The 26796-nt window shown below is 34.4% G+C and overlaps 1 protein-coding gene across 1 annotated transcript in view; it reads left to right on the top strand.

Moving 5' to 3' along the window:
* Positions 1 to 14729: 14729 nt before the first annotated feature.
* LOC148941870 (transcription factor Sox-9-B-like) overlaps positions 14730 to 26796 on the top strand; it is a 54784-nt gene continuing 42717 nt past the window's right edge. The window contains exons 1-2 of the mRNA XM_089102839.1: positions 14730 to 14939; positions 24226 to 24372. Of these exons, the coding sequence (XP_088958965.1) occupies positions 14845 to 14939; positions 24226 to 24372 (242 nt within the window). The 5' untranslated portion in view covers positions 14730 to 14844. The remainder of the gene's footprint in view (positions 14940 to 24225; positions 24373 to 26796) is intronic.

Below are 26796 nucleotides of genomic sequence, written 5' to 3'. Positions count from 1 at the left end.
CAATTTGTTGTAATTGAAGTGTTAGTTTGAGTAGTTTAGTAGCAGTAGTAGTTGTGGTAGCGTTAGTAAAAGTAACAGTTGTAGTAGTGGCATGCATGCATTACCTTTTTGTCAATTGATCTTCCCCTTTAAGCATTCTCCGAGAGTTCTAGCTTAATACCCAAATCCATCCTTGATATACGCCTTTTTGACAAACTGCATGCAAATAGTGTGTTTTGATTTAGTTCAAATTCCCCCTCAATATTCTTTCAAATTTTCCCCTACATCACGTAGCCTTAATTGTACTAACATTATAATAGTAATGGTGGCAGTAGGAACAGCAGTAGCAGTAATAGTGTATTATTATTAGTAGTAGTAGTAAAACGAGTATTAAGAGCAGTAGTAGCAGATACATGTTGACTATTGGCTAGTTGAACATCCTGCGCATGATGCCCCAGAAGTTTCATCTTCATACAGTGAGCCGTTAAAAAAAATACTGCTGAAACGTGTGCATTGGCAATTTGTATGTACAGAGTAAGTTTTGATTTAGTTCAAATTCCCCCTCAATATTCTGTCAAATTTTCCCCTACATCGCGTAGCCTTAATTGTACTAACATCATAGTAGTAGTGGTGGTAGTAGGAACAGTGGTAGCAGTAATAGTGTATTATTAGTAGTAGTAGTAACACGAGTATTAAGAGTAGTAGTAGCAGATACATGTTGCCTATTGGCTAGTTGAACATCCTGCGCATGATACCCAGAAGTTTCATCTTGATACAGTGATCCGTTAAAAAAAATACTGGTGAAACGCGTGCATTAGCAATTTGTATGTACAGAGTAAGTTTTGATTTAGTTCAAATTCCCCCTCAATATTCTGTCAAATTTTCCCCTACATCGCGTAGCCTAAATTGTACTAACATCATAGTAGTAGTGGTGGTAGTAGGAACAGTAGTAGCAGTAATAGTGTATTATTAGTAGTAGCAGTAACACGAGTATTAAGAGCAGTAGTAGCAGATACATGTTGACTATTGGCTAGTTGAACATCCTGCGCATGATGCCCCAGAAGTTTCATCTTCATACAGTGAGCCGTTAAAAAAAATACTGCTGAAACGTGTGCATTGGCAATTTGTATGTACAGAGTAAGTTTTGATTTAGTTCAAATTCACCCTCAATATTCTGTCAAATTTCCCCTACATCGCGTAGCCTTAATTGTACTAACATCATAGTAGTAGTGGTGGTAGTAGGAACAGTAGTAGCAGTAATAGTGTATTATTAGTAGTAGTAGTAACACGAGTATTAAGAGCAGTAGTAGAAGATACATGTTGCCTATTGGCTAGTTGAACATCAGTAGAAGTGACCCTATTGACCCCAGGACTCACCCCTGCTGCCACCTACAACTTTTTTTAACACCATATATTGGCACGAGACCCACGGGGTTTATGGTTTTTTTGTCAATGAGAATTTGAAAAACAGGAATTTTGTCACATTTATGTATGTTTTCATGGATGGTTATGTGTGTTGGTCGATTTATTTGATGTTTTTCATGGATGTATAATGGTTTTTGTCAGTGAGAATTTGAAAAACAGGAACTTTGTCACATTTATGGATGTCATGAGCAATTCATGTCTGTTTTATGGTTTTCTCAGTGAGAATGAAAAAACAGGAATTTTCTCACTTGGATTTACATAATCGCTAGGGGAAATTATTGATTCACGAGGGGGGAATTAAGAAACAAACATGGCTTCTTTGATCTTTAGGTGAACCTAGCCTGTAAACTTGATTTACATAATCGCTAGGGGAATTATTGATTCACGAGGAGAGAACCACGTGGTTTATGGTTTTTTGTCAATGAGAATTTGAAAAACAGGAATTTTGTCACATTTATGTATGTTTTCTTGGATGGTTATGTGTGTTGGTCGATTTATTTGATGTTTTTCATGGATGTTTAATGGTTTTTTTCAGTGAGAATTTGAAAAACAGGGACTTTGTCACATTTATGGATGTCAACAGCAATTCATGTCTGTTTTATGTTTTTCTCAGTGAAAATGAAAAAACAGGAACTTTCTCACTTGGAAAACCATAAACCACGTGGTCCTGTCACGAGTAGCACATGTGAACTTGATTTACATAATCGCTAGGGGAAATTATTGATTCACGAAGGGGAGAATTAAGAAACATTAAGGCTTCTTTAATCTTAGGTCTGAGGGATAAACATTCTTTAGGTCAGAGAGAAAAATTAATATTCTATTTTTAAATAGGGCTTCATTGATCTTTAGTGTCAGGAATTATAATTGACATCACTTGTTATCTTGGAATTATGCGGGAGTCTAAAGAGATAGAAATTCTATTTTTAAATACGGCTTCACGGAGCTTTAAGTCGGAGAGATAAATTGATATTCTAACGAAACCCTAATAGTTTAGCTAGGAAAATTTATGAGATGAAGAGATTAACGTAGGAAAGGGTTTCCTAGAAATTTGAAATGCGTTAGCGCAGAGATGCCAAACAAAAGGAACACGCTGAAATTACGTTTAGGGATTATTTGGGCGAAACCGTTTTATCCATTTTATGGGATTATTTGGGTGAAACAGTTAGAGACATTTTAAAAGGTGATTTTAGGAAAGGTTTTAGAAGAGAATTCGAGGGTGAAACTCTGTGGTCGTTATAATACACAAGTTCCATTTGAACAGTGTTGTGAGGTCCTCTACCACAACCCAAAGGGTTCCGATCCCCCTACCCCGATCCAAAGGGTTCCAATCCCTCTACCCCAACCCCGAAGGAAGCCACGGTCCCCAAAGGTCCCCCAAGCTCCCAAAGGGTCCCGATACATTCCTTTACCCCAACCCCCCCCCCCCCAAACCATACAAACATCATTATAATCAATGGAAAAAATAAAATATATTCTTTTTACCCTCCCCCATTTTTTTACAACCAAAATTCTAGAAAAAATAAATAATTTTCTTTCGTTAAATTTATTCATTTTTAAGATTATATATCCTAGCTAAGATCGACCATTGACTTCCGTCACTGTTGTGATTAAACTAACCTGGTTTTGACATAATGCTCTACTCGAGGTTAAAATTAGCTGTCACCCCTTTTCCTCTGTGTTTACTATCGAGGAAGCCAAAGTAAACTTTACCATTGTATCAGAAAAATTTAAATAAAATCAAGAATTTAAATTACCCTACAAACCTAACCCCCCCCCCCTCAATTTATTACAAAAAAATTCTCGCAAAAAGAAAAAATTTTAATTTAGTTTAATCTATGCAATTTTAAGTGTTCTATATCCTAGCTAAAAGCGTCTACTGACTTCCGTCACTGTTGTTATTAACCCGCTCTGGTTTGACACAAGGCTCTCCGGCGCGAGGCCTGTAATTAGCTGTTACCCTTTCCCCTCTGTGCTTACGAACGCAGCAGCCAAAGTCAAAAGGAACTGTTTCTCCGTCAAAATTAAAACACTTTGAGGCAATTGTAATAATTAGGCGCAGACGCAATGTGCTATTTTGGAGAAGAGAAACAGATTATTTTCAAGATTTCTTTCGATAAAGTTTCTTTTATATTCCAGGTAGGGGAGCGTGAATCCAGGATTTTTTGCTGGGGAGGGGGGTAGCACTTTTAATAGTGACAAAATAGAAAAGATGATTGTTTCTTACCGTATTTGCTTCTTCGTCATTTAGTTATTTTAGCTATAAAATTTGAATAAAGGGTATTGAGATATAGTTTTCAATTGAATAAAACTTAAGATTAAATAAATGAGAGGGTGGACTGAGTGTTGGGTAATTTTCCTAAATTTAGGGGGAGAGAATATGGGTTTTCTGCTTTACTAAAATGCGATACTTTTCTAAACAAAATTGTAGTTAATAACTTTCTTTCTGTAAAAAAAAGGGGCAATTTATTTAAATACTAATTTTTTCTCTTCTTTTTAAGGCCAATTATGAAGAATGCGTGCCCCCTCCTTCCAAGAAAGCCAGAGATGACGAGGCAGCCACCATACAGTCCGGTCAAAAACCGAAAAGAGAATGGGCGGCTTCTTATAATATGGTGAACCCTGCCGGCTCATCTATGCAAGATCGTGAAATAGCCGGCCCAGTCGCGCAAGAACATAGCGACGCCACCCCGTCCACCCTCCAGCACGCACTACCTGGTCCTTCGGGTGCCTAATTCCAGAGGGATTATGAAAATGTAATCATTTTTTCATACCATTATATTTAATCAATTTTTTAGTCCTTTTAAATCCCAATATAAACTTATATATTTTATATATTAAACCCATCGTACAAATATAAATGTAATTTTTTTTTTGAAAAGTTAAAAATATTTTATAATGTGTTCTAAATCTTCGATATTTAATAAGCGAATATTTTTAGGTAATTTATATTAATAATCAATGCCTTTGAAAATCAAAATGCTATTTTTTATAATATTTGCTATTTTCTACGCATTCTAAATTTAGGGGAGGGGGGCGTGAATCCATGATTTTTGTTGGGGAGGGGAGTAGCACTTTTAATAGTGACAAAATAGAAATGAAATTTAATTTAAACACTTTTTTTCTGATATAATAATGTTTGGTGTGATTGACACAGAATATATTGGACTGAAATATTCCGCAACTGGCATTATATTCGAAGCAGCTTTCTTACTCCTAGACAATCAACGACGTGAAATTCATTGCTATAAATGGAACATCAGATACAATATGTATAAGTACGAGAAAAACAGATGGAGTCCAACACTAAATTTTATAAATCGAAATGGCTTTTACGCTAAAACCATACGACCACATAATGAAAATGGTTATGAAATAAAACATGTACAAGAGGAAATTCAGGAAATATGCAGTTTTTTCGGTTTGCAAGATGTATATGTTAAGGGAAACGTGCCAACTGATAAACTCTTACTGGAAAAATGTCATAAACACATAGCATTATTCAATTTAGAAGACTTCAAATGTGAGAAATACCTGCATTCAGTCCATGACCCAGAAGATGAAGTTAGATATTTCGCTAAATGAATACCGGAAAAGATACCTGACATGGAAAAATGCATCAGATATCCAAAGTCCTAAACATGCTCCTCCTCATATCAAATGGATTAAGCTTCTTTTTTTTTTAAATATGTCATTATTTTTTTCAAATGTTTAAAATATGTTTAAGCAATATCTTAAGCCTCAACCGTTTTTTTATTATTTAGAATAGTCCATCGCCATGAAAATTATACTTTCAGATTCAACCTGTCAGGGAACACACTTTCAAGTTCAGCATGTTGGAGAACCCTAAATAGTCATCCATAAAAAGGTAAGTTAACTCTAAAAGGTTAAAGAATTTTTCTGAAATTATCTTAAGCCTGAGACGTTTTTATTCTTTAGAATAGTCCATCGCCACGAAAATTAGACCTTCAGATTCAACATGCCAGGGAACACACTTTCAAGTTCAGTATGTTGGAGAACCCTAAATAGTCATCCATAAAAAGGTAAGTTAACTCTAAAAGGTTAAAGAATTTTTCTGAAATTATCAAGCCTCAACCGTTTTTATTCTTTAGAATAGTCCATCGCCATGAAAATTAGACTTTCAGATTCAACATGCCAGGGAACACACTTTCAAGTTCAGCATGTTGGAGAATCCCTAAATATTCATCCATAAAAAGGTAAGTTAACCCTAAAAGGTTAAATAATTTTTCTGAAATTATCTTAAGCCTGAGACGTTTTTATTCTTTTGAATAGTCCATATCCACGAAAATTAGACTTTCAAATTAAACATGCCAGGGAACCCACTTTCAAGTTCAACATGTTTGAGAACCCTAAATAGTCATCCATAAAAAGGTTAGTTAACCCTAAAAGGTTAAAGAATTTTTCTGAAATTACACTTTCAGATCCAGTAAGTCAGGGAACACACTTTCAGGTTCAGCATGTAGGAGAACCCCAAATGCTCATCCCTAAAAAGGCAAGTTAACCCTAAATGGTTAAAGAATTCCTCTATTTATGCAGAGTTTCAACTAGCTATGGCTAAGTTTGTTAAAGACAAACTATTTTCTTGCAAAAACACACAAAATCAGAAAAAATTATCAATGTTCCTTTAGTACCTACACAATTGGAATAAAAATTAAGATATTTATGAAGAGTTTCAACTAGCTATGGCTATGTTTGCTAAAGACAAGCTATTTTCTAGCAAAAACACACAAAATCAGAAAAAATGTTCAATGTTCCTTTAGTACCTACGCATTTAGACTAAAAATGAAGATATTTATGCAGAGTTTCAACTAGCTATGGCTAAGTTTGCTAAAGACAAGCTATTTTCTTGCGAAAACACACAAACTCAGAAAAAATGATCAATGTTCCTTTAGTACCTACGCAATTAGGCTTAAATGAAGATATTTATGCAGAGTTTCAACTAGCTATGGCTATGTTTGCTAAAGACAAGCTATTTTCGTGCGAAAACACAAAAAATCAGAAAAAATGTTCAATGTTCCTTTAGTACCTACACAATTAGACTAAAAATGAAGATATTTATGCAGAGTTTCAACTATCTATGGCTAAGTTTACTAAAGACAAGCAACTTTCTTGCGAAAACACCCAAAATCAGAAAAAATGTTCAATGTTCCTTTAGTACCTACACAATTAGACTAAAAATGAAGATATTTATGCAGAGTTTCAACTAGCTATGACTAAGTTTGCTAAAGACAAGTTATTTTCTTGTGAAAACACACAAAATCAGAAAAAATGATCAATGTTCCTTTAGTACCTACGCAATTAGACTAAATGAAGATATTTATGCAGAGTTTCAACTAGCTATGGCTAAGTTTGCTAAAGACAAGCTATTTTCTTGCGAAAACACACAAAATCAGAAAAATTGTTCTATGTTCCTTTATTGCCTTAGCAATTATGCTAAAATTGAAGATTTATATGCAGAGTTTCAAGTAGCTATGGCTAAGTTAGATAAAGACAAGCTATTTTCTTGTGAAAACACACAAAATCAGAAAAAATGATCAATTTTCCTTTAGTACCAACGCAATTAGACTAAAATGAAGATATATATGCAGAGTTTCAACTATCTATGGCTAAGTTTGATAAAGACAAGATATTTTCTTGCAAAAACACACAAAATAAGAAAAAAGGTTCAATGTTCCTTTAGTACCTACACAATTAGACTAAAAATGAAGATATTTATGCAGAGTTTCAACTAGCTATGGCTAAGTTTGTTAAAGACAAGCTATTTTCTTGCGAAAACACACAAAATCAGAAAAAATGTTCAATGTTCCCTTAGTACCTACGCAATTAGGCTTAAATGAAGATATATATATGCAGAGTTTCAACTAGCTATGGCTAAGTTTGCTAAAGACAAGCTATTTTCTTGTGAAAACACACAAAATCAGAAAAAAATGTTCAATGTTCCTTTAGTACCTACGTAATTAGAATAAAAAGGAATATATTTATGCAGAGTTTCACCTAGCTATGGCTAAGCTTGCTAAAGACAAGCTATTTTCTTCCGAAAACACATACACTCAGAAAAAATTTTCAATGTTCCATTAGTATTTACGTAATTAGGCTTAAATGAAGATATTTACTTTAGTACCTACGCAATTAGACTAAAAATGAAGATATTTATGCAGAGTTTCAACTAGCTATGGCTAAGTTTGCCAAAGACAAGCTATTTTCTTGTGAAAACACACAAAATCAGAAAAAATGATCAATGTTCCTGTAGTACCTACGCCATTAGACTAAAAATGAAGATATCTATGCATAGTTTCAACTAGCTATGGCTAAGTTTGCTAAAGACAAGCTATTTTCTTGTGAAAACACACAAAATCAGAAAAAATGATCAATGTTCCTTTAGTACCTACGCAATTAGACTAAAAATGAAGATATTTATGCAGAGTTTCAACTAGCTATGGCTAAGTTTGCTAAAGACAAGCTATTTTCTTGTGAAAACACACAAAATCAGAAAAAATGATCAACGTTCCTTTAGTACCTACGCAATTAGACTAAAAATGAAGATATCTATGCAGAGTTTCATCTAGCTATGGCTAAGTTTGCTAAAGACAAGATATTTTCTTGCGAAAACACACAAAATCAGAAAAAATGTTCAATGTTCCTTTAGTACCTACACAATTAGACTAAAAATGAAGATATTTATGCAGAGTTTCAACTAGCTATGGCTAAGTTTGTTAAAGACAAGCTATTTTCTTGCGAAAACACACAAAATCAGAAAAAATGTTCAATGTTCCTTTAGTACCTACACAATTAGTATTAATTGAAGATATTTATGCAGAGTTTCAACTAGATATGGCTAAGTTTTCTAAATACAAAATGTTTTCTTGCAAAAACACACAAAATCAGAAAAAAAAATATTAAATTCTACTCTAGTACCTATGCAATTAGTTTGAAAGGATAATATATATGCAGAGTTTCAACTAGCTATGGCTAAGTTTGCTAAAGACAAGCTATTTTCTTGCGAAAACACACAAAATCAGAAAAAATATTGTTAGGTTAGATTAAGTTAGATTAGGTTAGGTTAGCCTACGTACGCGCGCAGAGAGGTTAGGTTAGGTTGGATTAAGTTAGGTTAGGTTAAGTTAGGTTAGATTAAGTTAGGTTAGGTTAATATAGGTTAGGATAGGTTAGATTAAGTTAGGTTAGGCTAAGTTAGGTTAGGCTAGGTTAGCCTACGTACGCGCGCGTACGTAGGCATATATATCTTCATTTCTTGCTAATTGCGTAATATATCTAATTGCGTAGGTACTAGAGGAACATTGAACCTTTTTTTTTCTGATTTTGTGTGTTTTCGCAAGAAAATAGCTTGTCTTTAGCAAACTTAGCCATAGATAGTTGAAACTCTGCATAAATATCTTCACAAGAAAATAGCTTGTCTTTAGCAAACTTAGTCATAGCTAGTTGAAACTCTGCATAAATATCTTCATTTTTAGTCTAATTGTGTAGGTACTAAAGGAACATTGAACATTTTTTCTGATTTTGTGTGTTTTCGCAAGAAAATAGCACACCGAAAAAACTGCATATTTCCTGAATTTCCTCTTGAACATGTTTTATTTCATAGCCATTTTCATTATGTGGTCGTAAGGTTTTAGCGTAAAAGCCATTTCGATTTATAAAATTTAGTGTTGGACTCCATCTTTTTTTCTCGTACTTATACATATTGTATCTGATGTTCCATTTATAGCAATGAATTTCACGTCGTTGATTGTCTAGGAGTAAGAAAGCTGCTTTGAAAATAATGCCAGTTGCGGAATATTTCAGACCAATATATTCTGTGTCAATCACACCAAACATTATTATATCTGAAAAAAAAGTGTTTAAATTAAATTTCATTTCTATTTTGTCACTATTAAAAGTGCTCATCCCCTCCCCAACAAAAATCATGGATTCACGCCCCCTCCCCTAAATTTAGAATGCATAGAAAATAGCAAAGATTAGAAAAAATAGCATTTTGAGTTTCAAAGGCAGTGATTATTAATAGAAATTACCTAAAAATATTCACTTATGAAATATTGAAGCGATAGCAAAGATTATAAAAGAGTGTTTTCTTTGCAAAAAAAAAAATGACATTTAGATATGTAATATGAGCTTAATATCTCACAGATATAAGTTTATATTGGGATTGAAAAAGACTAAAAATTGGAAGAAATAGAAAGGTAGGAAAAAATGCTTATATTTGCATAATCCCTCTAGGCTTGTGCACCCAAAGGACCAGGTAGTGTGTGTTGGAGGGTGGACGGGGCGGCGTCGCTATGTTCTTGCGTGGCTGGGCCGGCTATTTCACGATCTTGCATAGATGAGCCGGTAGGGTTCACCATATTATAAGAAGCCGCCCATTCTCTTTTCGGTTTTTGACCGGACTGTATGGTGGTTGCCTCGTCATCTCTGGCTTTCTTGGAAGGAGGGGGCACGCATTCTTCATAATTGGCCTTAAAAAGAAGAGAAAAAATTAGTATCTAAATAATTTGCCCCTTTTTTACAGAAAGAAAGTTATTAACTACAATTTTGTTTAGAAAAGTATTGCATTTTAGTAAAGCAAAAAACCCATATTATCTCCCCCTAAATTTAGGAAAATTAACCCACCCTAAGTCTACCCTCTCATTGAGTTAATCATGTGTTTTATTCAAGAGAAAGGCATATCTTACTACCTTATATTAAAATTTTATAGCTAAAATCACTAAATGACGAAGAAGCAATTAAGGTAAGAAACAATTATCTTTTCTATTTTGTCACTATTAAAAGTGCTAACCCCCCCCCCAGCAAAAAATCCTGGATTCACGCTCCCCTCCCGGGAATATAAAACAAACTTTATCGAAAGAAAGCTTGAAAATAATCTGTTTCTCTTCTCCAAAATAGCACATTGCGTCTGGGCCTAATTATTACAATTGGCTCAAAGTATTTTAATTTTGATGGAGAAACAGTTGCCTTTGACTTTGGCTGCTGCGTTCGTAAGCACAGAGGGAACTGGGTGACAGCTAATTATATGCCTCGCAATGCAGAGACTTGTGTCACACCCGAGCGGGTTAATAACAACAGTGACGGAAGTCAATAGACACTTTTAGCTAGGATATATAACACTTAAAATTGCATAAATTTAACGAAATGATAATTATTTCTTTTTGCGAGAGTTTTGTTGTAAAACAGTGAGGGGGGGGGGTAGGGTTTGTGGGTAAAAGAAAATATTTTATGTATTTAATTTCGACGGAGACACAGGTCCTTTTGACGTTGGCTGCCGCGTTCGTAAACACAGAGGAAAAGAGGTGAGAGCTAATTTTAACCTCGCGTAGAGCATTATGTCAAAACCAGGTATGGTCGCTTTTAGCTAGAATATATACACTTAAAATTGCATAAATTTAACGAAAGAAAATTATTTCTTTTTGCTAGAATTTTGGTTGTAAAAAAATGGGGGAGGGTAAAAAGAATATATTTTATGTTTTCAATTGATTATAATGATGTTTGGATGGTTTGGGGGGGGGGGGGTTTGGGGTAAAGAAATATATCGGGACCCTTGGGGAGCTTGGGGGACCTTTGGGGACCGGGGCTTCCTTCGGGGTTGGGGTAGAGGGATGGGAACCCTTTGGATCGGGGTAGGGGGATCGGAACCCTTTGGGTTGTGGTAGAGGACCTCACAACACTGTTCAAATGGAACTTGTGTATTATAACGACCACAGAGTTTCACCCTCAAATTCTCTTCTAAAACCTTTCCTAAAATCACCTTTTAAAATGTCTCTAACTGTTTCGCCCAAATAATCCCATAAAATGGATAAAACGGTTTCGCCCAAATAATCCCTAAACGTAATTTCAGCGTGTTCCTTTTGTTTGGCATCTCTGCGCTAACGCATTTCAAATTTCTAGGAAACCCTTTCCTACGTTAATCTCTTCATCTCATAAATTTTCCTAGCTAAACTATTAGGGTTTCGTTAGAATATCAATTTATCTCTCCGACTTAAAGCTCCGTGAAGCCGTATTTAAAAATAGAATTTCTATCTCTTTAGACTCCCGCATAATTCCAAGATAACAAGTGATGTCAATTATAATTCCTGACACTAAAGATCAATGAAGCCCTATTTAAAAATAGAATATTAATTTTTCTCACTGACCTAAAGAACGTTTATCCCTCAGACCTAAGATTAAAGAAGCCTTAATGTTTCTTAATTCTCCCCTTCGTGAATCAATAATTTCCCCTAGCGATTATGTAAATCAAGTTCACATGTGCTACTCGTGACAGCACCACGTGGTTTATGTTTTTTCAAGTGAGAAAACTCCTGTTTTTTCATTCTCACTGATAAAAACATAAAACAGACATGAATTGCTGTTGACATACATAAATTTGACAAAGTCCCTGTTCTTCAAATTCTCACTGACAAAAACCATTAAACATCCATGAAAAACATCAAATAAATCGACCAACACACATAACCATCCAAGAAAACATACATAAATGTGACAAAATTTCTGTTTTTCAAATTCTCATTGACAAAAAACCATAAACCACGTGGTTCTCTCCTCGTGAATCAATAATTCCCCCTAGCGATTATGTAAATCAAGTTTACAGGCTAGGTTCACCTAAAGATCAAAGAAGCCATGTTTGTTTCTTAATTCCCCCTCGTGAATCAATAATTTCCCCCTAGCGATTATGTAAATCCAAGTGAGAAAATTCCTGTTTTTTCATTCTCACTGAGAAAACCATAAAACAGACATGAATTGCTGATGACATCCATAAATGTGACAAAGTTCCTGTTTTTCAAATTCTCACTGACAAAAACCATTAAACATCCATGAAAAACATCAAATAAATCGACCAACACACATAACCATCCATGAAAACATACATAAATGTGACAAAATTCCTGTTTTTCAAATTCTCATTGACAAAAAAACCATAAACCACGTGGGTCTCGTGCCAATATATGGTGTTAAAAAAAGTTGTAGGTGGCAGCAGGGGTGAGTCCTGGGGTCAATAGGGTCACTTCTACTGATGTTCAACTAGCCAATAGGCAACATGTATCTTCTACTACTGCTCTTAATACTCGTGTTACTACTACTACTAATAATACACTATTACTGCTACTACTGTTCCTACTACCACCACTACTACTATGATGTTAGTACAATTAAGGCTACGCGATGTAGGGGAAATTTGACAGAATATTGAGGGTGAATTTGAACTAAATCAAAACTTACTCTGTACATACAAATTGCCAATGCACACGTTTCAGCAGTATTTTTTTTAACGGCTCACTGTATGAAGATGAAACTTCTGGGGCATCATGCGCAGGATGTTCAACTAGCCAATAGTCAACATGTATCTGCTACTACTGCTCTTAATACTCGTGTTACTGCTAATACTAATAATACACTATTACTGCTACTACTGTTCCTACTACCACCACTACTACTATGATGTTAGTACAATTTAGGCTACGCGATGTAGGGGAAAATTTGACAGAATATTGAGGGGGAATTTGAACTAAATCAAAACTTACTCTGTACATACAAATTGCTAATGCACGCGTTTCACCAGTATTTTTTTAACGGATCACTGTATCAAGATGAAACTTCTGGGTATCATGCGCAGGATGTTCAACTAGCCAATAGGCAACATGTATCTGCTACTACTACTCTTAATACTCGTGTTACTACTACTACTAATAATACACTATTACTGCTACCACTGTTCCTACTACCACCACTACTACTATGATGTTAGTACAATTAAGGCTACGCGATGTAGGGGAAAATTTGACAGAATATTGAGGGGGAATTTGAACTAAATCAAAACTTACTCTGTACATACAAATTGCCAATGCACACGTTTCAGCAGTATTTTTTTTAACGGCTCACTGTATGAAGATGAAACTTCTGGGGCATCATGCGCAGGATGTTCAACTAGCCAATAGTCAACATGTATCTGCTACTACTGCTCTTAATACTCGTTTTACTACTACTACTAATAATAATACACTATTACTGCTACTGCTGTTCCTACTGCCACCATTACTATTATAATGTTAGTACAATTAAGGCTACGTGATGTAGGGGAAAATTTGAAAGATTATTGAGGGGGAATTTGAACTAAATCAAAACACACTATTTGCATGCAGTTTGTCAAAAGGGCGTATCTCAAGGATGGATTTGGGTATTAAGCTGGAACTCTCAGAGAATGCTTAAAGGGGAAGATCAATTGACAAAAAGGTAATGCATGCATGCCACTACTACAACTGTTACTTTTACTAACGCTACCACAACTACTACTGCTACTAAACTACTCAAACTAACACTTCAATTACAACAAATTGTAAGGCTTAGAGTTTTAAGATGAAAAGAGCATGGGTGCAGGAGATAGACTAATTAATATGTTTAAAATAATACATCTATGATGAAGACCGACAAATTTTTGGGGTAGATTCAGCTACTAAAAGTTGCTCAGACAAATTTTTTTTAATAACAACATCGAATCCCTTCTGAATAGTAAAAAAGTTTGTTTTCTATTTATTTTTGCTTTCAATGGGGAAGGATAGGGGTGAACATCCAGTCCCTTTGATGGCACCCATGACGGATAACTATAACCAAATTTGGGTGTCAATTCACAAAAATTTATGGGGACAAGGTCCTAAAGAGGGGGAGGGGGAGGGTTAGGACCCCCCCCCCCAAAAAAAAAAAATTTGGTCAGGCTCGCAAAAACGCAACAAAAATGAATATAAACAATTTTTGATGTGTTTTTAAATGTTTTTGACCCCCCCCCCCCGCGCAAAAAAATCTTTCATGAACACCCCCCACACACACACACAAAAAATATCCTGGATACAACCTTGATGGGAGGATATATTTTTCACCATCTAGTGTGGGAGGGGGTAGCTTTGTTTTTCTTTTAGATTTTACCAATGAAATTCCCAAAAAAGTACTTTTCAAAATCAGGGGGGGTGGTAATTACACTCCCCAGTTGACGTGCCTGCTGTCATAGCTGTATATACCTATTGCATGGTAAAAAGTCCGCAGTATGTATGCTTTCATACATTTTATGGGATTGGAGCTAGATGCCCATTGCCTCCCGCTGCATTAATCACTTGAACCGTAATATAAAAGCATCTAAAATCAAATCACACAGGAACAAGAGTTACTAGTTTCACAGAGATTGCAAAACTAGTAGAATTCTAAGCTCATTGGCAGAAATTCTTTAACCACGCCCTCAACCATCAGTAAGATTATTAGAGGTAAATACATGATTCCAGGACAAAAGCTATATTCATTAGTACCTCTTTGGATTAACACCCAATTCAAATTGAGAACAAATAAGTGTATTCACTAAAATACAATAGGACTTGTTTCATAGTGTCCCCAAAACAAAGGACACCACTGTTTTTCGATAAGTGTTTTTCAGTAATGGAAAAACGGAAGAATTCCCAACCTGATCTGGGTGATGTAGTAGCAAAGGTTTTGAAAGGATATGATTGGAGCCAGGTTCCTGTCGCAGGAAAGTAAGGACACATTTTAGTAATATATTGTCCTTGTAACTGTCCAGTCTTTGTATGAGCCGACTGGGATCAAAAGTCGCAAACCAGTAGTGTCAAGCGAAAAACGAATAAGTTGAGTTTTTCTAAGTTTATGATTTCTTAATAATTTTACGATTTAGTTTTGATTTTAATTAAAGTAAGAAAATATTTTAGTAATATATTGTTTTTGTAGCTCTTCTGTTTTTATATGAGCCAATTAAGATAAAAAGTCGCAAACCAGTAGTGTTAAGGTGAAAACAGCTAGATTGTTTTTTTTTAATTTTGCGATTTCTTATGAATTTTATGACTTAATTCCAATTCTGTTGTAAATTAAAGTTAGAAATTATTTTAGTAACATGTCTTCCGTATAGCTGTCCTGCCTTTTTATAAGACAATTAGGATCAAAAGCTGCAAAGCAGTAGTGTCGAGCGACATATAACTAAGCCACAGTTTCTAATTTTAAGATCTCTTACGAATTTTGCGATTTAATTCTAGTTTTCATTAAAGAAAGAAAACAATTTAGTAATTTAGTGTCCCTGTAGCTGCCCTGTCTTTATATGAGCCGATAGGGATCAAAAGTCCCAAATCAGTAATGCTAAGGAAAAAAACGGCTAAGTCTTGTTTTTCTAGTTTTACGATTTCTTACGAATTTACGATGTAATTCTGATTCTAATTAAAGTAAGACAACATTGTAGTAATATATCGTCCTTGTAGCTGTCTTTTCTTTAATTAAATGAACCGATTAGGGTTAAAATTCGCAAAGCGGTAGTGCCTAGTGAAAAACGGCAAAGTCCTGCTTTTCTAATCTAAAAATTTCTTACGAATTTATTATATAATTCTGATTCTAGTTAATTTAAGATTATATTTTAGTAATTACTGTCACTATATGACAGTTCTCTCTTTATATGAGCCGATTAGGGTGAAAATCGCAAATCAGTAGTGTCAAGCAAAAAAAAGGGTACTTATGTAATATATGTAACACACGCGCCATATTATACAGGGAAGATGCTTAAAAAACTAGTCAAAAGGGTTCCTTTCAATAGAGAATTTGACTGGAAACCGTGGTTTGTCATTGCGTTTACAATATTTAAACTATTGTTTTTTGGGGGTTTAAGGGGGAAAATGTTACCTAGGTTAGGTTAGGTTACATATTTAATGTATGCTATACTTTCCACCAACCCCCTGATGTGCATATATATAGCCAAAATTTGTTTCTAAACTTATATTTTTATCCTATTTTGTTTTTTTTCATTAGCATTAACCAAACTTCACTTTTTGCATGTGATACAGATAGTACACAAATACCGAGAAAAGCCTAAGTCATATTTTTCTAATTTTACGATTTCTAACGGATTTTACGAATTATTTCTTATTTTATGATTTTCTTGTTAAGTTGTAACTAATAAATATGGTTTTGAGCAAAAATAAAACTGTTAATTATACGAGCAATTTAGGTGAATAGGAGAAAATCAAAAATATAATTTAATATTCGGCAGAAGAAAGTGTCATGAGCCCAGAGGTCCCACTATGGGTATTTGTTAAAATGCTTATTATAGTAAAATATACTTGCCATTCCAATTCAGCAAATTTGTGTTAGCAGCATCAACTTATTGCTTATTTAAAAGTAGCGATTAGATAATAATGTTTTTCATTCTATTAATTAATGAATCGTTTTGAGTGGAAATCATCTCAGAACTATTAGCAAAGACGTATCCAGGATCCTTTTTTCTTGGGGAGGGGGGAGGGGTGCCACAAAAAAACTAAAAAAAGATAACATCAAAAATTGTTTACATGCATTTTGTTGCGTTTTTTTTAGTCCAACATAAATTTCAAGGAGCATGTTCAGACCTCCTCCCCCTCTCTGGATACGACCTTATTAGTATTAGTAGATATTAGTAGACTATTAGTAGATAGTTTACTTTACAAAAGCAAATTTATGACAAGTTTTCCAGTTTTGATCCATTTAAAAGTCTATCTTGTGACTTGACGTGGATTTGCCGACATGATTATTCAAAACTGACTTTCTCAATTTAAGAACTAAAGTTCCAAATTTTAATTGAAATCTTAATCTTACCCCTTCAATTGTGACATCCTTTAGAATTTTGTACTTAGTTTACAACACAGTTTTTGATTCTTTACAAAATTAATTTGCGATGCCGCTTCTAAAGTGATGAGGAAAATGAAATCTGATTTTTTTTTTTTTGAACTGGCTGGAAACATAGACAGCTAATAAAATTTTGAAAAATTAGGTAATTCAAATTTTAATGAAAAAACCTGAATAAGTAGCTATACAGTTTTTGGTAGTAAGCATAAATGGTAGAGCATGTGGCACTGAACTCCAGAGTCTGAAACGTCAATGGTAATCGCCATTTCATGGCCCTTCAGTCAGGAAGTCCAATGGGCAAGTGCAATTTTTTAGCAGTATATTGAACATATTCATATATTGAACATATTCAAGATATCGAACTTATTCCATATTTAACATATCACACATATGGGAATAAACAAACTGCTAATGTTTGAATCTAACGGACGGAAAACGTTGTCAAGTTTATGGTTAAACGTTTTCAACGCTGTCGAACGTATTTTGCTTATTTATTTTCACAGTACTCAAATGTGACGGGAAAAACGTTGTAATTTTTATTGTAAACGTTGTCAAACGTTATTTTTCTTATTCATATTCACGGTTCTCAGATGTGGTACCTAAATGCCTTAAAAACTTCCTAGTTTTGAAACAACCGAGAAACAAATCCAAGAAAATCCCTTTTCTAGGAAGGAGTAAGCGGCATGCTGAGTAAAATTCTAAGTGACAGAAAAATAATTTATTTTGATGTCTTTTATACTTCAAAGAATAAATTATAAAAATGTCTAATAAGATAATGAAATTACCCTACAAGTCATATCTTCAAACAGAAAAGACGGCGTCGGGTTCAATTAAAATGAGAACTTATGAATGAGAATTTAGGAGTGCTGTATGAAAATGAGGACAATATGACCTTAGAATGACCTGGTATGGACGCAGGAATGGGGGAGGGGGCTAACTTAAGAATGTCACTACTGATTTTGCAATCCTATGTAGAATTTGGTTGTAGTTTATGTGTTGTACTTAATTCTGTTGCAGTTTAAAGTTGCAGCCTAAAGATTTACTTTTACTATGTTTTATCAAGTGTCTATAACTTGGTTTCTCTGAAAATTTGACAAGCGATTATTTTGCAGCTACCTCTACCCTCTATCTACCGCAACCCTCTACCTACCTCTTCTACCTATTTTCCAACACTACCTACCAATACTAACAATGCTACGAACATCTTGAATATAACAGCTCCAAAGGTAGTTGGTATAACTAAAAAAAGATGTTATGATAATAAGATATTATGGTAACTCAGACAGCATTAATACATAAACCATTTTGTTTTCAAGTTTTGCAATTTTCAAGGGCGTAAATTTACGCCACGGTAACTCAATAGTTGCCCTGAAGTTACCACATGGATTTCGGTAACTCCATATGGTAACACCAAAGCTATGAATTTTGTTTCATAATCCTCCTCTTTACAAACCATGGGGGCTTTGTGAAGATTAGTGATGTTATTTGTTGAATGATTTTTGTTATTTGTTTAAAATACATCTCTTTATCTACTAAAAAGGTGTTAAAGAATAATTAGCTTTGTTTTCAATTTACGTGATTATTAGTAATAATGAATTATTGAAACAAAGACTTTTTAAGGAGTTTGATGCAGGGTTCGCAGTAAAAAGTGAAGACGACAGATTGAAAATCTAAATGATAATACATAAAAAAACAGAACTGTGCCACACAAGTGGCACATTTCTGTTGCATGGGGCCAGTACACGCAACGCTTGGGTTCTTTTCACCACAGGCCACTCCGACATCCTGTGTTCACCAAATTTTTGCGAATTTCTTATTTTAATTATCGAATAAAAATCTTTATTTAATCCCCCCTCCCCCGAAAAAAAAATTTGGATACTTGCCTGGCTCGAGTTCCCATATAAACCCAATCTCGTAATTAAAAGGGGAAACACGTGTGTGAAATAGCTTTAAATTAATTACTGGTAGTCAAAACAAAATGATTCATACGAAAAGTTGGTGTTTAAAAAACAACTCCGCAAACTTGAAAAATAAAACAAAAAGGAAAGAAAGAAAAAAAGGTGACCTCTACAATCCAATTGAAATAAGCTGTTTAACACCACCCTATAATAAACAACCCCAAAGAAAAATCAACTAATTTAAAGAAAAAGTCAATCATTATGTTTATAAAAAAGAATAAGAGAGATTAATCTTAAAAATATATGCAGTTTATAAGACAGAATGATAATATAATAAATATGCGTGTCAAAAACTGCGTATAGATTTTAATCAGCCTTTAAAAATTCAAATACAAAGTATAGTCAAATATTGCTAAGTATAGCCATAGCAATAGCTTATGACTATACTACGGTAATACGGTTAAATTCACGGCCTTACCTGCCTTACCTGCTCAGACTGCGAGAGGTAGATACCGAGTGGTGGATGCTCCATTAGGATCTTTTAGGCTCCTTATTGCATCCTGGGACAATTTGATCTCTAGAGACACCTTTTGTGTTATTTTACCTCTGTTTGTCTCTTTTTTGCATGGGCTAGCTATAGATACCAGTTAAGTTGCCGACGTTGTCAGATAGGTAATTCAGTTGCAAGTGTTTTTTTAGGTTGCCAGATAACATGCTTAATTTGGTCCTATTAATACCAACTATATTGCTATTGAAGCACATCCCCATCAACGCTTTCGATAGAGGGAGAAGGCAAATATGTCTCTGACAGTTTTATAGGGCAATGGACAGGGGCGGATCCAGGATTTTTCTTAGGGGTGGGGGGTTGGGGGCGCAAAACAGGTTGATTCGATAAAAAAATTAGTTGGGGGGGTGCAAAATAGGTTGATCCGATAAAAAAATTTAGGGGGGGGCGCAAAATAGGTTAATCCGATAAAAAAATTTAGGGGGGGGGCCGCAAAATAAATTAATCTGATAAAAAAAATTTAAGGGGGCGCAAAATAGCTTGATCCGATAAAAAAAATTTAGGAGGGGGCGCAAAATAGGTTGATCCGATAAAAAAAAATTAGGGGGGCGCAAAAAGGTTGATCCGATAAACTTGCGTTAGGAGCAAGTTTAATTAACGCAAACTTGGGTTAATTAACTAAATAATACTACTTTAGACTACTCTAGGGGCGTGCGCCCCCCATGCCCCCTGGATCCGCCACTGGCAATGGATTGAAAAGTTTTTTAAGCTAAAACAAAATATCATATTTTGGTCTGATTATAACAGGATTTATGATATCGTGTTTTTTATCTTAAAAGGGAGGAGACCAATTAGTGGTGTACCCTCCCCCCCCCTTTGTCCATTTGGGGTTCCTCGTCGAGGAAAGAGCGCCAAATATGGAGATTCTTGGAATAAAAAAACTGAGTTACACGTTTCAAGAAAGGATATGGACTAACAGAGGGATTTTTAAAAAGTCTGAAAACTAAAAATGAAAACTAACCTCCTAAATAGAAAGTATATTATTCAAGAGTTTTAAAAGCAGCAATAAAACTCTGAGGATGAAAGTTTCTGTGTCCAAAAATTTCAGTCGAGATAATGACGCGTCTTTAAGTAGCCGACGGACCTTGAATGATAATCTAACAAAATATTTAATGTTTAGTTTTTTTCTAAGTATCATTGCCCTTTTAAGAATGAGAGGAAATGGTTTTTACGCAGTCTAATTCAACCTTATATGTATTATTTAAAATTTTTTAAAAATCTAATATTATAATTTTAAGTTTAAATATTTTAACTTTACTTTACTAGGGAATAATTCTCAGTTTTTGGTTGAGTTTGTTTGACGACATCAAAGTATTTTTTTAGTTGATGAGGTCTTTTGCACTTGAGTTTTGATAAATTTTTTTTATATTAAAGTGTAAAATACTAAAATATTTTTCATTTGATGATTTCTCAACTTATTTTTAGCTTTCTCAACTGTTTTTTGTTTTGAAAAGGTTTGTGTACCGACATTAAACTATTCATGTGTAATCCTAAATACTACTAATACTACTACTACTAACAGCTCACTGCAGTACCAAGCCACTTGAGGCCAACACAGGTAAGGACTCTCCTCCTACATCCCAATCTATTCAAAGCCTCCCTCTTTATACCCTCTCAGGAATTTTTATTTCCCTTAAATCTTGCTTAACGACATCCTTCCATCCCAAACATGGACGACCTGCTTTCCGTATAGCCCTATATGGTTGACCTAAATATTAATGTATATCCTTTTTTGTGCTGGAAGTGCCATTTTGTTTTTAACGCTTTATTTTGCTTTATTTGTTTTTGTAACAATTAGAATCTGATTTGCTCCAAACCTCCTCGTGCTCTCCTCGTACTCTAAATTAGAGTAATTTACTTAATTAACGCAAGTTTGCGTTAAATAAACTTGCTCCTAACGAAAGTTTATCGAGTTAACCTATTTTGCGCCCCCCCCCCAAAAAAATCCTGGATCCAACCCTGACCTCCTCTGGTTTTTACCTCTAAGTTTTAGCAAGTTCCAATCAGGGATTACGTTCCTGCATCCTCTTCAAAGTTCATTCGTTACACTCGAAGAAACTTCGACACTTCATAATTAACTGTCTTTCCCAGATATGAGCAGTTTTGAGCTATAATATTTGTTTTGTGGTCTTGTTTTGACATGTTTTTTTTTCGGTTACTTGTTTTTCTATTTGTTTTCCCTATTTCTTCGTTTACCCTATTTGTTTTCTTTCTTTTTTCCCCTCTTATCTTATTTTGTGCTTATAGAGTGTTTAAATGAATAATACCGTGGAGTTTTGCAAAAAGGGGGTAAGTCCACTTTGCCTAATTATAAGGGGAGCAAAATGAAAATAAAAACGCACAATGAAAAAATCACAAATCAGAGTTTAAGAAACTTGAAACTTTAAATACTGATTCCTAGTTAACTTTCCAATCGGTTTCGGTGGAAACATCCAAATTCCTGAATTGCTCATTACTTAGAAGATATGGAACTTACGCTCTTTATGCCCTTTTTAAACAATTTATAACTCGGTCAGAATTAAAGATAAGCCCATTTTGAATTGACCAATCGATAGATATCTTCGAGTTATTTCGAACCAAATGCTTAACTAACTTTCGGAAAAAAGTGGATTTGGGTTCTTTTTGCAAAACACCACGGAATTATCAGTACTGCAATAAATGTAGTACTGACTTACCAAAGTATAATCATCTACGGAACAAGTACGGGCAAAACTCTCCAAAAGTGACCCCGCGTACCTCAGCGCCTCTAGACGCAGAATGTTGTACTACTTAATCGCTCCGAGCCAAAGTACTTTGCTTCCAGCCAATAAACTATGCTAGAGCGTGATTCAGGCGACGAGTTACCCGAAAATTTGTATTGAATTGTGTAACTAAGGATCTTATAAATAACCTAAGGGTCTGTGTAAATTGTGTAACGAAGGGTCACTTTTTCTGTGTGGAGAGGATAGGTTTTGTCAGTACTTGTTCCGTAGATGATTATACTTTGTGACTTACATACTTTCATCCTTATATTACATACGTATATACTTAAATATAGAAGGCCAAAGGCTTCTAGTCTATCAGAAACCTCGTGGTTTTGTAATCTGTTTCTGTAACATTCAATAGTTTTCAAATATTTAGCCAATTTTTTTTTTTAATATTACAAATAAGAACAAGCAATCAAACGGCAAATAAATTAGTCAGTAGCTTTGAAATTCCAATGAAGCTCATTATCGTTAAATAAATTTTATATCAATTAAATTACAATTCAGGAAAATTAAAGCAGGGAGTAACTAATTATCAACTAAATATCACATATAAATTAAATGATAATTGCTAGCTCAGAGTTGTATAAGTTCAGAGAATTGAATTACTTTAGTAAGAAGTTGAAAAACGACCCAAAATGATCAGAACTTGCAACCCAAATTTTGTTGCAAAAAAAAAGTTTTTCAACTAAAAGTAAGGAGTATGATTAAAACTTCAAATAAATAGAAATTATTCCGTATATGAAGGGGAATACCCTCTCCTCAATCGGTCAAAGTATTTTAGTGCTTTAAAAAAGCTTCTTATTCAAAACCAACGGCCTTATAGAGTTTAAGTAGTCGCTCTTAAAGAATTGGGATCAAATATTAAACTTTACCGTAAAGAGTAAGGGATTGAGGAGGGGGTGAACCCCTCATACACGGAATAATTTCTACTTGTTTTAAGTTTTAATGTTGCTCCTTACTTTCAGTTCAAATTTTATTTCTTTTTATTCAATTTCTGACCGTTTTTCAAATCAAACTGGAAAATCCCTCCCCCTTCCTTGGAAAGTTTTCCCGGAAAATCTCCCCTTGGAAGAAATCCCCCACCTCCTCGAACAACTTTCGTGCATTTCCAAATAACAAATACTTTGTGTAGACAATGGGCAAATTCCATAGCTTACAACCCTTTCCTCAGAGACTGCTGGGGGTCTTGTCATCTCCAGAATAATAGATATCAGACCTTTCAATTATGCTGAATGAAATGGCTCTCTAGAAATTCCGATTAGATGTGTTTGGGGGATTGTTACACTACAATCTTTTTGATATCTTAAAAATGACACTGGGACTTTTAATTTCCATTTGAGTGAGTCTTCTCCCAATGTTCTGCGACCATTGGTTCGATATGATCACCCCCGAGGAAAAAAAAATAGACTAACATCCGGGATCGTTTTTCTGGAAAAAATACAAAATTTCACATTTTTGTAAATCCAGTCTTGAAACTTGTACAATAGGGTTTTCTGATATACTGAACTGGATGATGTGCTTTTCATTCAAATCATTTCTCTCCTTTCCAAAATCAGGCAAATTTTCTCAGTTCTAAGATTTTGATGGGTAACATTAAACTTAGTGAGTTGTGTGTATTTGGAATCAGCATAAAATACCAATTCGTATATATGTTGATTGTTCTCAAAGTTTCTTTTTTAGAGTTTTGGCTAGCATTTGACCGAGTTGCTCCTTACTTACAGTTCATTGCTCTGAACATTTCGATCATTAAATATTTATATAAACTTCGTAAACTATAAAGTAAGTAATTTAGAATTATTACAATAATTGATAAATAAACCTAGCTAAGATAATTGAAAAATCTATTATAATTATAAAATTATCAAATAAAAAAATGACGAAAATTTATTTATTATATGATATTTTATAGCAGAAATAGAACATGTAGCATCAAAGTAATTTTTATTTTTTTATGAAGAAATGTTGCTGACAAGCAAAGCAACCATGTAAAGCGGCCCATGAACGCTTTCATGGTATGGGCCCAAGAAGCTAGACGTCAGCTTGCAGAGCAGTATCCCCAACTTCACAACGCAGAGCTTTCAAAGACCTTGGGGAGAGTATGGAGGTAAGTCTCAAAGTCCTCAATAATCATTTCTGAATTTTGCTCTTTAAAAAAGGAGCCCAAAATGAGGCAGTTTTTATTTGGGACCCTGTAATCACCCAAAAAAATGGGCCCTAGTATTGGCGACAAGCCAAGTTACCATGCAAAATTTTTTGGCCCAGTGCCCTTTTAGAACCCGAAACCAGTCCTTCCAATTATCCTCGAATTTGTCCAGATTTCCTCAAATTTTGCCAAGTGAAAATCGGGTTCTCCGAATTATCATGAAAATTTCGACTAATTTTTTAGTTTAACAATCGTGTATTTAAGAGCGCTAATTATAGGAGATATTTTAGAGAATCCGATTTTTTTTTGTGATAATTGGGAAACCCCCAAAAATTGTGAAGATAATGAACACCCTCTCAAAGTCCTTATTTTCAACTATTCAAAAACAGGATTCACCCCCTCCCATAAAATGAAAAATACCTTAGTTGGAATTTTTATTACAAAAATCGAAAAACCAAAATTTTTCTCATCCCTAGATTAAATTTCTTTTTTATCTTCATTTAAAAAATAGCAAAAAAGTTTTTACCCTCCCAATATTTTCGTGAATTGGTGTCCCTATACCCTGTACTTTTGCGTTAAAATTATCCGGTGATTTATTTATAGGTTTATTTTATGTGTATTTATACAAGCCAGTAAAATTATTCCTTAGATGTACGCCAGAAAGTGGGAGCAAAATAGCGATGTTTTCTTTAGCCTTTGTTGCATTAACCCATGCATTAACCTTTGTTGTATTACCTTTGTTGCACTAGCCTTTGTTTCATTAAAAGTTCCTGCCAACTTTTGAGCCAGTAATAAAAGCGAAAAGCCTCATTGGTTGTTTTGTTTGAAATATGACTAAAATTTATGCATGATGACAGGGTTGTATCCAGGGCCGAACACTATTTTGGTACCCCCCCCCCACCACCACAGAAAATCCCAGTTACTATATTATATTATGAATATTTCATCTCACAAGTTTGCAACCATTTTTACGAAACGTAAGCGACATGCCTTTTAAGTTGGGCCCAGACCATAGGATTGTCAGAATTTCTCTGGACCGAAAATGGATCCTGGGGTCCCATAGCAAAAATACTATAATAAATAACAAAATATAAAATAAATGCAATTATAAATAATAAATATAATAATACACAAAATACAGTCATACAATGATAAATAACAAAATACAGAAAATACAATAATAAATAGTAGGTAAACGTGAAAAAGAGATATTACTTTGATATAAAAGCATTAAATACTGTCTATGGCGGGTCATAGCTATATTAAAAATAATCAAACAGTTCATGGTAACGAACTGAAAGTACCGAGTGATCCGGCTCAATAGTAACCAAAACTCTAAAAAAAGGAATTTTGATACCAATAGATACATCAAAAGAATAAAATTTTTAAGCCGATTTCAAATATATGAGTTTAGTATTACCCACCAAAAGTTACGCTCCTAAGAAAATTTGCCTTAATTTCAAAAAAAGGGGGAAAACCCCCCAAAAGGCTTAGAACCTTAATGAAAAATACACCATCAGATTCAGCATATCAGAGAACCCTGCTGTAGATGTTTCAAGCACCTATCGGCAAAAATGTGGAATTTTGTGTTTTTTGCCAGAAGAAAGATCACTGATGCATGTTTATTTGTTGTTTTTTTTCTCGTTTTTTTCCCGAGGGGTGATAGTATCGACCCAGTGGTCCTAGAATACCGCGGGAGGGCTCATTCCGACGGAAATTAAAAGTTCTAGTGCCCTTTTTAAGTGACTAAAAAATGGAGGGCAACTAGGCCCCCTCCCACGCTCATTTTTTTCCCAAAGTCACCCGATCAAAATTTTGAGATAGCCATTTTGTACAGCACAGTCGAAAAATATAATAAATATGTCTTCGAGGATGACTAAATCTCCCACAGTCCCCGGGGGAAGAGCTGCAAGTTATGAACTTTGCCCAATGTTTACACATAGTATGGGTTATTGGGAAGTATACAGACGTTTTCAGAGGGGATTTTTTCTGGTAGTGAGGGGGGATGGATCGAGGTATACGTGGGGAATATCTTTCCATGGAAGACGTTTTCATGGGGGAAGGGACATTGATATGAAGGGGGTGTCTGATTTCCTGGCATTATTTAAAAAGACGATCAGAAACTAAATAAAAAAAACAAGTTTTCAACTGAAAAACTTTTCAATTGAAAACTTTTCAACATCAAAACTTAAAACGAACAGAAACTATTAACTACTCGTATATGATTGGTTTCACCCTTTATTCAATACCTCGCTCTTTACACTAAAGTTTTTTTTGTACTATCATAAGAGCTATTTTTTTCTAATTAACGGTCTTTGTGATTAAGGGGTCATTCTTAAAGAATTTGAAAACAATTCGAACTTTAGCGTAAAGAGCGAGGTATCG

Source organism: Artemia sp. Qi Xiang Cuo, chromosome 17 (assembly GCF_049724085.1).
Source record: "Artemia sp. Qi Xiang Cuo chromosome 17, ASM4972408v1, whole genome shotgun sequence".
NCBI lineage: Eukaryota > Metazoa > Arthropoda > Branchiopoda > Anostraca > Artemiidae > Artemia > Artemia sp. Qi Xiang Cuo.
Note: the sequence above shows the minus strand (reverse complement) of the source record. Positions and strands in the feature narration are given on the sequence as shown.